This window comes from Haemaphysalis longicornis, unplaced genomic scaffold, assembly GCF_048455015.1.
Source record: "Haemaphysalis longicornis isolate Haplotype H1 unplaced genomic scaffold, Haemaphysalis longicornis Haplotype H1 scaffold_2, whole genome shotgun sequence".
Classification (NCBI taxonomy): Eukaryota; Metazoa; Arthropoda; class Arachnida; order Ixodida; family Ixodidae; genus Haemaphysalis; species Haemaphysalis longicornis.
In genome coordinates, this window is record NW_027526295.1 from 190069453 (window position 1) to 190082113 (window position 12661).

The 12661-nt window shown below is 49.2% G+C and overlaps 1 protein-coding gene across 2 annotated transcripts in view; it reads right to left on the reverse strand.

The window, feature by feature from the left end:
* Window positions 1-1771: 1771 nt before the first annotated feature.
* The window catches only part of LOC144169667 (uncharacterized), a 104800-nt gene continuing 93910 nt past the window's right edge, over window positions 1772-12661 (reverse strand). For both annotated transcript variants that reach the window (XM_077698938.1, XM_077698939.1), the window contains exon 2: window positions 1772-6217. In XM_077698938.1, the coding sequence (XP_077555064.1) occupies window positions 3814-6217 (2404 nt within the window). In that variant the 3' untranslated portion in view covers window positions 1772-3813. The remainder of the gene's footprint in view (window positions 6218-12661) is intronic.

A 12661-nucleotide genomic window follows, 5' to 3' on the forward strand; every position in this document is an offset into this window, starting at 1 on the left:
TGTTTTTCCTTACTTCAAACCAGTCCTTAACGTATCTTTGCCGTACGGCCACTAAATTCCGTCGGGTCCGGGTTACCCAGGAGGTGCTGTCGAACAAGTTAATCGAGCCTTGCGTAGGAAGCGCGCAATGGACGCGAAGCTGCACCAAAACAGGCCCAAAACAACCGTCGCTAAAGCAGACGACGAAGCCGTCCGCCTACGCGCCCGCCGTTGAGAACAGGCACCTGCGCGCGGGGAGCGCTGGGTAACCATTCGCCGCGCGATCTACACTCTGCTCCTCGAGTGAAAACCGCCCTCCCCCTTCCCGGCCACGTTGGGAGTTTCTTGTCCCGCACGCCACGAAGAAACCGTTGGCTGGTAGAGGTAGAAAGCTTTGCTTTAAAAAGCGTCAATCCATTGCTACTGAATACGCCTTGAGAATACCAGAGAGAGTTAAAGTCATCCAGATCCGCAACTACGTACTTTCAAATCTCAGTGTCATTTTCAAGTATTGGGACGTGCTTTTGAACAGAATGCTCTTCTACAGCTGGCTTTTGGTTTACACTCAGCTTTATTATGTCCCGTCTGTTTCTTTAATTAAAATGTCATTATGGAACTTTATTTTATCTTATAATAAGTTTCTGAAATGCATGCCCTTACTGGCGGAATCGACGCTCCTTTATAGCACGCTTGCTTGCCGGGAAACGTCCTGAGCAGGGAGTTTTCATATCAAACGGCAAAAGGCACAAAACATTTTGTAAATTCAGCGTAGAGCTGTCGCTTTAAAATTCACTTTACGAGGTATGGGGCGTCTGTTGGATTTGATATCGTTGTTAAGTGTCTGCACCGTGCGCGAAATTGTCTGGGCACAAAGAGAGCTTAACATAAAACTTCCCCTGTGGCCTAGTGGTGAAGCTTTCCTTGGGATGCGGGATTTCAATATCTCGCCAAGTTATATTTACTGTGTAGGGGACCGTTCCAGCATATCGCACTACACCATTGAGCGAGCTGACCTCGCCGGTCTTCTTGTCTTTTGTTTGGTACAAATTGATGCAGTGCAACTTTCAAAATCTAATAGGTGCTTTAAAGATATGAAGGCTCTTTCGCCTGTAAATAAGTTTCACCCGGTGTAAATTGGAGTGATTGTAGACACTATGTTCCCTGTTGTATCCCCTTGAAGCTATAATTTATTCTACCCGGAGGGTGAAAAAATTATTTTTGCTTAACGTTTCATTTCTTTGTACATGGGTGTCTGCAGAGCAATACAGCCGGCGGAAGCACTGGTAGCAGACAGTTTTAGTACTACCATACCGGCGTTGATTATCATCATCACCAGCCTATCTACGCCCACTGCAAGGCAAAGGCATCTCCCATTATTATCCAAGTATCCCGGTCCTGTTCTAACTGCGACCAATTAATCCGCGCAAACTTATTGATTTCATCTGTCCATCTAACTTTATGCGGCCCCGTGTCACGCTTGCCTGCCACGGCGTTGATAACAGCCACGTTTTACACGTCCCATGCCGTTTATGAATCCCGATCCGTCGTCTGATTGTAATCTTCCACGCAATTTCTCAAGGCCTCCTTCGAAGGGACCAAAGAAACTGGGTCCGCGAAGAGAGGTGCCTGTTCGCGAACTTCTGCCAATGTGCGAGCAAAAAGAAACTTAGCATAGTCGGCGCAGATTCATGACAATAGACCGTTGTCTGCTTCCGGCTTCCACAGTGTACACAGATAAAAAAAAATTGAAGCACAGATAAGGAGTAAAGCAACACACCAAGCACACGGTACGTAAGCAAAATAACATTTTTATGAACTTTTCTTGCAAGAAAAAAAAAGTACAACAATCTTAAAGCACTCGTACAGCCATACGCAGTATGTTTGGCGCAAGTGTTCTCTGTCGTTGAAGTCAGTGCTCGTGTTATCACCACTCCACGAAGCATGGGCTTCGCCGTCATCCTGTTACTGTAGGAACGGTATGGTGACTGAGGGTAAAGCTTCGTGTGGCAAAAAAAAAAAGGGAAACGGTCGAATGGAGCTGTTCACGGCTAATGCACAACTATCGCGCTCTCCACGGTAGAGCTGAGCGGAAAACAGGCGACGCTTCGACTTAACGCGCATATTTTTTTGTGCAAAATTCAGAAACAACCAAGAAACATCCTTGCGAGTTCAGTCCAACCTTCCATTTTCTTGCGGTTATTGCTCAATATTGACCTGTTTTCTGCAGGAGCATAATTTTATAATGAGAATCATAAGTGTAACATGGTCTTTCCCTGCTAAAATCGTTGCTTCTTTAATGCACTCAATAATCAAATGAAAATGGCTGTCAAGACTGTACAGTTCTCATAAAAAAATATGGTACACGTGAGGACTCAGTGTTGCTGGTTTAGTTTGCTACACTCGACGTCAAAAGGCACCACGAAGCTGTCCCAATACCCTCGTTTTTCCTTGATGGCCAGCGGCCTCCGGTACAACCTTCGCCACCGCAGCCACTAAGCGTGACAGCGTCGAAGGCGTCCCTGTTAAGGTAACCAGATTAGCCCTAACCCTACATAGTTATTCACGGCGTTTAATGTGCGATTCATTTGTCATTGCGGGCTCCTTTCTGGGTGATCCACACGAGCACTGAATGGCGCTAGACAGGACGGGGCGCGGTACAGGCAGTAGTATTTACAGGGTCGTGCAGTGCGCATTCGAGTACTCTCCAGGCGCGTCTCGCTGTCTTGTTCTGCCGCGGTTCCTTCTCGTCGGTCATTGCACATTGCTCGCGGAAACTCGTCTTGACAAGGATAATCGTATGAGGCGTAGAGAAATAAGAATTACCGGAACAAATCTAATGTTCGTCATAAAATGGGACGTGCGAGTCTCTAAAGACCGTTGCCGGAGTTTCACTAAGAAACTCGTGAAAAGGCAGGCGCGACGTTCTCTCGGGCCGACGATATTAGTTTTTTGAGCTCAGCTTCATTACTTTGTAGGGCGAGTTTACATGTAAACCGACACAGGGCGACAGAATGAGAGAACAGAACAAGAACACGACAATAAGTAGACTTTACAGAAATCGTTTTGTTCGGTTTCTTCGCCCCTAATGCTAGTCAATGTGACAGAACTACAGAGAATGACTTGGATCTCCTCCAAAATTATCATACTCCTCCTCTCGGGTTTCCACCAATTGACCTTCATCAATATCAATTATAATTTACATTCACTTCTCACTCAGCCTCCTTTTTTCAGCAACCATGTATCACTCTAGCTGCTTGATAAAAAAAACAAATCATTGTTGATTATCAAAGTACTGTTATTTCCTATGGACTGCAACACCCGAAACAAAAATAGCAAGCCATCATCTGTAACTTAAAGATTGCTGCCTCTTTCTGGTTCCCTAAGCAGCTGGCCTGCATTTTTCGCCACTTCATTTTGTTTGTTAACCCTTCAATATTTGGCCCTGGAAATGTGTCACGGATTGAAAGCACACCTTGCGTGGTCGCGCAACCACAGCCTTGCCGTCACTTGTTCTACGCGATGCTTAATTAAGACAGAGCGAAGGGGATAACCTCGCTCATTACATCCACAGCCGTCGCGAGTCACAAAGCTCGCCGGCATGGCTGCTGTTCGTACGCGACCTTGTCAAGTGACGTTAGAAAAACACTCAAAAAACTGCACGCACAGGACGCGGAAGCTGGTGGCTTCTGGGGGCTGTGCGCTCGCGTGCCATCGCCCGCAGCTTCGAACCGCGGACACGCCCACCGCGGCCGCTGCGTGCAAGGAAAAGGTGGAGGAAGGAGAGTCTCACGACATGTGTTCACGTGATCTCGCGCGCACTTCACGGGTCACCACTCATCGTCCAAGGTTTGGTCGCGGCCGGCCGCCGAATATCGCTGGCCGCGGTCTGGACCCGAAGCGACTCCGGCCGTGCGCCGGCTTGCTGTCGGGAGTCACGGCGGGCGCCTCTGTGGGGTGGCTGTCTTCGGACGTAGCCTCTGGTTCGGATGCTGACGACGCCGCTTCCTCGTGCTTGGAAGCTGTCTCTGTGGAGGCCGCCGACGTTTCTTCCTTGTCCTTGTTCTCTGGCGTAGTCGCCGGCGCAGTCTCCTCGTTCTCTTCCGGCTTCTCTTCCTCTTCGACCTTCTTTGCTCCTGGACGGTGCCGGTTGAAAGGCACGCGGGGCCTGGGACCCCTGTTGGTGCGGCTGAAGAGAGCACCGGAGTTCGGCCGTCCACCAGGCCTCTTTGGCGCCGCCGTAGTCGAAGAAGCTGCTGCCGTGCTAGAGGTCCTGGTCCTTCCGGAAGACTTTCCACCGAAGCGGCTGCCTCCGCCGAAGCGCTTCTTGGCACCATTCGCGGGTGTCGCAGCAGTTGTTGTGGTGGGAGCCTCGGCCTCGGCGTGAGAGGTGCTCTCTTCCTCCTCAGGTTCCTCTTCCTTGTGGTGCCGGGAATGGATTGGTGACGGGCGACGGCCGAACTGAAGCCGGCCAGACGCAGCCGGTCTGGGCGTGGGCCGATTGCGCCGCAGTCCTCCTAGAAGTCGTCGAGTGGACGAAGTCGCTGGAGTCGTAGTGGTGGACGTGGTGTGCGACTTGCCCCTGACGTGGGAGCCGGGTGTCCTGACATGGGAACCGGCGCCGTGAGCACCTCCAAACCGCCTCCTGTTGCCGAAGGGCCTCTTACTCTTCTCCGTTGTAGTCGTCTCCTCGGTCGTTGTCGTCGGGGCGAGAGTTGTCGTCGCCTCTGTTGTCGTTGTGGTTGTCGTCGGAGTGGTGGTTTCGGCAGAGGTAGTGAGGAGTTCGGCACCCTTTTTACCGCTGATCTCATTAGCTACCTGCGTGTCGGCACTGGGCGAAACAGTCGAAACGGGCAAAGCTTGGGGTGTGGTGAGACCTCGGCCGTCAGGCGTAAAAGCCTGTGCAGCTCCAGAGTCCGGAGCCAACTTGGCGCCTGTGAACTCTAGGTCAGATGGGCCCGGTACGGGAGGGCGCTTGGCTTCGAACGGTTGGCTAGGAAGCAGTACGTTCGTTCCTTCGGATACAGAAACTGAAACTGAGACCTGGGTGACAGTTTGTGGAGCGGACGTGACTCCCTGCTCTAGAGGAAAGGCAGGAGGCGGTGCTGGCTGCTGTCCCGGTGGGGGACTGGTGGTGACCGTCTTGGGTTCGAACCTGTTCTGTGGATTGGCCGAACCGAGTCTTTGGCTGGAACCCTTACCTTTGAGCTTGCTACCATCCGTCTTGTCGAATCCTTCCAGGTTTGGAACATCATCGAAATTGAGGGACAGGTTCTTCTTGTTGTCGTCATCATAGTAGTAGTAATAGTAGACTACATACTCGTCCTTATCTTTGTCTTTGCCCTTTGCCGCTTTGTCCTTGGCTTCGGCCTGCTTGCTGGACTCGATCTCGGACGCCGGAGATTTCTGAATGACCTGGGAAGGTGGCTGTATAGAGCCGACGATCTTACCTTGCCTCAGGGCATCCTCGGAAGAAGTTGACGATGAGGAAACGGAGAATGACTGCCTTGGGAATGACTGCAGCGCTGGAGGTGGCTGTGGCGTTGTCGATGGTGTGCTGGGAGCCTGCTGGGGGAACGTAAAGGCATGGTTGGGCTGCTGGTTCGCGTCGGAAAAGCTGAACTGCTGGTGCTGTTGAGGAACTTGCTGTTGCTGCGGGCGTTGTTGAGGGAACTGCTGCGGCTGCTGTTGTAGCTGCGGGTTGGCAAACGGCTGCTGTTGCTGCTGGCTCGTGAACACTTGCGGCTGCTGACGGGAAAACGCGTGCTGCTGCTGCTGCTGTTGGAAAGAAAGCTGCGGCAGTGGCTGTGGGTTCTGCTGTTGGAACTGCCTAAACTGCTGCTGCTGTTGCTGGTACTGCTGTTGCTGAAGCGACAGCTGCTGAGGGGACAGCGGAGGCTGCGTTTGCTGCTGCGGAGGGTTGAACTGCTGGAACTGGCGCGGTGGCTGCTGCGGTGGCTGAGCCTGATACGGGTGCTGTGGCTGGTTTCGCACAGAAAACTGCGGCTGCTGCTGCTGCGCGGGCTGCGCGAAGTCATTTGCGAAGCGGACGGGGCTGTTGGGAGGCTGGTTCTGGGCCGCCCCTTGCGGGTTAGCATTTGGCGGAAGCGCCCGCACGAACACGCTGTAGTTGGGGTCGCGAGAGGGGTCCTGCGGCGGCCGCGACTGTCGCCTCACCCGTGCATGGTCTTCTGCCTGCGCGGGCGCCAACATCAGCGCCGCCATGGCCAGGAGAGTCCACCTGCACAGATGAAATAAAAGGCATTCTGTAGGAGGCAATCATTGAAGTGATATTTTCTTGGTTATCTCGGTTTGTTCAATGGCTATATACGCGCCCTATACATAGAGCCCTCTAATGGTTGTGAGATGTTTGTGTGGCGCCCCCTGGCTCCTGACGTCAGCTTTGGGACTTGCGGCGCTGTCGTCTGCTACACTTCCCTTGTGAGGGGCAGCAGTGTCTGTGCTATAAATCGCCCGCTTTGATGTTTTAGTGGGTTAAAAAGTGTATTTCCAGTAATTTCGTTATTTTTGCCAGCTTCTGACACCTCTGAATAATGTCAAGCTGTATCCCGCAGAAGTTTGCAACAGATGTGGAGAGAGAGAGAATCGGTTAGAAGGTCGTGGGTAACCCGTCCTTTCCAGCTTATTTCCGTGGTTCAGTGCTCGGAGCTCCTCAATAAGTATTCAGAATGCATAGGCTTCCCTAAAGTATTTTTGAGATGCTTTTATCAGGACTCTTACTAAGACTCTTATGTAGTGCGGCTCACGAAGCATCGGGCCTCGCTGCTTGGGGAACCGAATCGCACAGCAGGAAATAAAACGTCTGTCCTCTATTTCTATCGTGGTTGTTAGCTTGTATCAGATGAATTTTTTTCTGTGCGCAACGCTTTAATTTTTCTGCATCGTCCCAAACGTCTTATTAGGAAGTTTGGGGGTGTTTGGGAGGCTCACAGTGTGGATGTTTTTTTTTCGGGCTGTATGGTATACATTCCTTTCTTCACGAATTGGCTTTAGTTATGGCTGCGTGCAAGAAGGGGCAAATTCGCAGCGTGCACGTGCGCGAGGATATGCACCTGTGAATTAGCGTGTGAATAAACAAAGTATACGCTGTTTATTCACATGTGCACCCTACAAACTTATCACAATTCTTTATCAAAACATATCAGGGTGGTAGAGACGGAATACCTTTAGAAAAAGAGTAAAAATAGCCACCGAAGAAACAAGGAAAAATGATAAAACAGTTGCGACAAATCCATTGCACTCCTTTATGTCTATTCTTGCCGGCAAAAATCATGAAAAATAAATGGCACCGTTAAAACGTCCAATAGTACGACTTTTTACTATGTCAATACAGGTTTTTTATGCTTTAAGTTTTAGCTAGCTTGCGGAGGCTTTACCTTAAATTTTAAGTCGATAAAAACATAATGCGCGAAATACGTAGGTCGATCGAAAGGTTCTGTTTATTGCTTTTGTTTATTCTTTTTTCGTCTAGGCGAAATGTTGCCTCATTAAGGAGGCAAGGAAAGTATTAGCGCCGCCTGCACCCGATTGTTTATAAAGCGTAGAAAAGAAAACGTAAAGTTTTGTACAAGATGTGTGGGAAGTAACAATATTCATTCTTCTTGGTACTTTTTTTTTTTTGGCGGGGGTTGGGGGGGGGGGGGGGGAGGGGGATTGCTGGAATGAAACTTTGGAAAGGAAGAGCAAATTCCCCGAATGCAGCGTTGAACGAAAAACACCCGTGGCATATATTGTGCGCTTATTGATACGTAATAACATTGCTGCGGGCGAACAAACATGTGATTTCTTCCCATTGCTGGTTCTCGCATGCACGATCCAAATTGTTTGTTCGCAACAAATATACGCGTTGCACACGAATCGAATTCTGCGCTTGCGCTAAACATATAGGTTAATAAAAAAGGAATTACGGCCTTTGAAGTGCAATTCCGTGTAAAAAAATGTCCATCAAAATAAATTTGAACTCAGTTCTTCCATCAAGTCGCGTCATTCCTGTCCAGTACTTACTTAACTGCTCTTCTTTTTCATTTCCCTTAATGTAGGCGCAGTCTGCTAATACCGGCACCGAGAACGGTATACCTCGCTTAAACCACAGCAGCTGATTAGCGGGAATTAGTGTGTTTCAGCAACAAATAACCCGCTCCTCAAGCATACGTTACCCGTCTGGAACGGTTTGCCAAACCTTGTAGCAACATGCTCTAACCGCGTTACTTTTCTGCAAATCTCTACAGTCGATATCTCGTGGCCCACGCCATGGAAATACACGTTGACGAAAAGAATATTTTGAAATACACTTGTCCACCTTGAATTCACATTGTATATTACTTGTTTTGTTTTGTTTTCTGAGTGTTATACTGTGTATCTACGTGTGTTATCAGTCTAGCCCCACTTTATGCACTGCCTCATGGTCGGCGTCAACAAATGAAAGAATATTGGGCTCCGCGATTGTAAACTGAATTTGGGCTCCGTAAGTGGTAATTCCCCACTTTTAGCATTTTACGCCAACTGGACAGCTGATACTTAAAACATCGGTATCATTCACGTCCTTCATCCAAATTGTTTCTCGCTTAAATGTGTTGATCTGCGTTTTTTTTATATGAGTGCTAGAGGGGCGAAAGATGTATACCACTCAATTTGAAATGGCCTCATTCATCAACGGATGCAGTTACGTCCCTATTCAAACTATATTTGCGCTTGACACGTCTTCTGCTCGCCATAAGAATGAGGGGGGTCTTGCTGCTCTGGGTACGAATTGCACTTAACTATTAGGCGTAAATAACATCCGCTAGGAAAATGGTTGAGTGTCCATGGTGAAACCATGCGCTAAGAGAGCCCGGCATCATTTTGTGGTAAAACGGATTGAGGAATGCATAAAAAGAATAAAATGACGAACGTATGAAAGCGAAAAGGTCCTGCGCAAAGCTTTCGAATTTAGTTATATAATTTATCATAACATAACTGCGGAAGGCCAACCTAGAGGCAGTCTTCCGATCGGAGCGATGCCTGTTTACACGGTCTGGACGTGTTATGGCCAGAGCGTGCAAAATGTAACTGCACATACTACACGAAAAACCACTAATGCGGTCACTGACCAATTTAAAAAAGTACACAGCCGACGGGGAACCCGTACGGTTCTTTCTTTTCCCTTGTGGGTTCCTTGGATTTCTTTTTTCCTTGGTTTCTTGGTTTCTTGGTTCCTTGGGTTCCTTGATTCCTTGGTATCTTGGCTTCCTTGTTCACAGTGTGAACAAGGAACCCAAAGATTGTGAACAAGGAACCCTTACGGGTTTCGAAACGTCTTTGCAGTTTTTTACTTGGTCAGTGACCGTATTACTGTTTCTTTATACAACGCCTGACCAGGCGAACCTCCGTCGAACCCTTGACTACATAAACACACATATTACCTCCCAAACGCCACCAGCCCCACATAATTTTGTCTCTTAACATTACGCCTCTTTTTAGTCCATGTCAAAACTTGAGTCACTCATTTCTGCGGTATACCTTGGAACCCCCGAAAGTTTTTGAAGTAAATAAACATGGTGGCGCCACCAAGGAGAGTTAATAGAGAGCGAAGTCTCCCCGGAGCATAGGAAGAATGGCAGTTCATCTTACGCAGTTATGGTCTAATCGAATGTTCTTGCGTGTTCAGCTCTTAGGCTGGACCGAAAGGGGTAATAAAGAGTGAACAGTTCGGGGTGATTCGTTCAAGGCTGCCGTACTAAGACAAACAAAGCTTCAAACGCACGGCCGGTTGCGACAGCACCGAACAAACAACCGCAACATTGCGTAACCCTTTCTTCGGCGAACTAATGTTTACCCGCCGCAGAAGCTGCGGGACGCTGCGGGAGCGTCCATAATCGTTTCAGGCTTCCATTTGGCTGGGCAAACAACGACCTGGCAGGGCCCGCATCAAACTTTTCGTGTACGCATTGCTCGCCGACGTCTGAGCGCCCCGAAAACGATGGACACGTACGAATAGCTGGGGTGAAAGTTAGTTCAGCTCGAGGTGAAGTAAACGCTGCGAGTGCTACGAGCATGAACGGCCGCCTTCAAACTTCGTTCGCTCGCAGCTCATGCACGGACAAACCGCTATTGTTTCACGGCATGCGGGCAGGATTCTTTCGAAACAATACCTGCACGCTAACGTCCGTTCTGGAGCAGTTCGCGGGCCCGAACGAATCGCTCTTCTTGATTTTGTAGTGTGGTTGCAGCCTGTTTGGAGCCATTACTCTCGTTCTGCTCGTTTCTGGGGTTTCGGAAGAGGCCGCATAGCTGGAGCAATTCTCTACGGCGCTTTCTTTGCACTTGATGTTATGAACGGTGACTCGAATTGCTAGGGAGCCATCGGGACTGCAGTTGGATGTTTCGTTATACACGCTAACTAATAATTTCGAGCAGTTAAATTCGGTATGCAACGAAATTATACGGCCTTGTACTCGTCATTCATAGAAAAAAAGAAATTCCTCTCCCAGTTGTGTGTAATTTCGTGGCGTTTTACGACTTCCTTGGCACGTTTTACGACTTTCTTGAGTAGATATACGCAATTCATTATGCATTATTATTACCTTTTCATGTTCTCTAAATACTAATTCTCGTGTTTCTAATCAAACTGGTGGTTCATTGCGTTCGTGAGAACGTGAGTAGTAAGGATTGCATCGCCTCGTTTCCTGAGTTATTGCATGCTGCGTATTGTATACTCGACGATTGCACATCGCTACGACGCCATTAAGAGGCTCCCAAATTTGCCCTCCATACCCGCAGCATAGTTTAAGCAGTGGCAGAGAGGCCCATCGAGTCAACAAAACTCGTGCCAATTTATTTCGTACATAAAAGGAACGCAGGCGTCAGGTATCTAGTGGAACTGTTTTTATCGTGATATTTTGCGTTCCCTCGATATTATAACTGCTAACACAGAAGTAGAACCGCGTTATACGTTCGCTGTTATTGCGTTTCCAAGTTTTACGTTGTGATTTATATGCTCCTACTGCAACTTTTTTTTACTTTGATATGAACGCGGATCGTACGTCTTGATTTTGCAGCCCCTGCAAGACTTACCAGCAAATTTTGATTTGCTTGTAACGCTTACTTTTAGCCTGTGTCTTATACGTATACCTAAAAGAAAATCATCGCGGAACGCTGTAGTAAACGCCCGAAAGGTTGGGCTTTAGTTGCGTTTCATTGGCGATATCTCAAAAGGCTGGGCTGGTCACATTAGCATATAAACGACTTTTAGCGAGCCTAAGGCATTGGCTTGGGGATATGCTCTGCTGTTTTGTTGCTGTTGTTTATCCAGCGAGGTTTTAGAAAAGTCGCACAGAAATTGGTTGCGTCTGACACATTTATAAAGAAAGCACTGCGGATGAAGGTACGTACTCTCCGCTCTCTCGGTACCTAGCCCACGCATCCCGTTAGCCTATCCATATCACCTGGAGATTGATCCCCCCCAGTTGCCGTATACGGTGTGCCGATGGGCGTTGTCGGTTGGCGAGGCCGCATAACCGGGGAAATTTGCATGGGTCGTTACACCACTACAGCGGTTTCCGTCATGTCCACTTGCGGGGAGACCCCAAACTTTAAAAGCGGCGTCCGGATGGGCACACGCGCCCCGTCAAGATTGAATTAATGACTCCAACAGGCAGCTTGGCGACCGCTTCAAGGGCACACGTCTTGCCAGCCGGCTGTCGCATACTGCAAGACGGAGGTTTATACTGAACGGATGAAGAAAATAAAAGACAGGTGGAGTCCCCGAGCGAATAGCCGAGCCGAGCTCGTTGGTATTAACGCGGAAATATCGAATCACGCTCCTTTAATCGTCTGTTGGCACGATGAGGCGCTGTGTTCGCGCAGGGCACCCAGTTCCCCCTTAATTAAAGGACGCCCGTAGCATCGGTCGCTGTGCGTCCAGGAAGTTGGATGCGTCGAGAATATTCTAAGCATACGCGGCCGCAGAATAGCTAAGTGTTTACCCAGAGTTAACAGCGCTTGGCTTTCAAGGCTGAGTAACGGTTCCCATCGGTGCGTGGCCAGCCGTTAGCTCGACCCATCACGAACATCCTTCGGTTTCTCGCTTTGTCGAGATTTTTGTTCGATATCGCTGGCGACGCGGGCAACAGCCGTGACCTTCCATCTTCATCTCTGCCCGACGATCACCCCAACGATCTCGGATTCTGCCAGTGGGTGTGTTCGTTTCGCGTTTTGTTGTTTTTGGCTGCGCGCTGCAGTCGCGCGATTATGTATGGCCAGTAATGGTCCGCGAAAGACGACTCGTGGGCTGCGGCGCGGATGCTGCCAAGCGTGTTGCGAACGGAGTCCGATATGATCGAGTGCGAGGCTGATGAAGGGAGCCAATCTTTGCGTCACAAGCGGCTCTTCGGCTTGGAGAAGAGAAGAAGGGACAAGTACCGCTCCACTGGTGCCAAAAGGAGAAAACGGGAATCCCTGTACGGTTTGTGCAAACCGTTTTCCGTTAGTTTACCGGTTTGACTACTTTCGTCTGAGTGGCCTCGACAAGGAAGAGGTGGCCTTGGTCGAAGACGTGGAAAACTCGGTGTATAGGTTTCGCCGAGCCTGAGTGGAATGGGATGGGACGCCGCTTTGCTTTACGTCACCGTGTTAGCGTTGTTTTGGAGCTCTTAGAAGCTGCAGTATAAGGCGCTTCTGTTTCCCA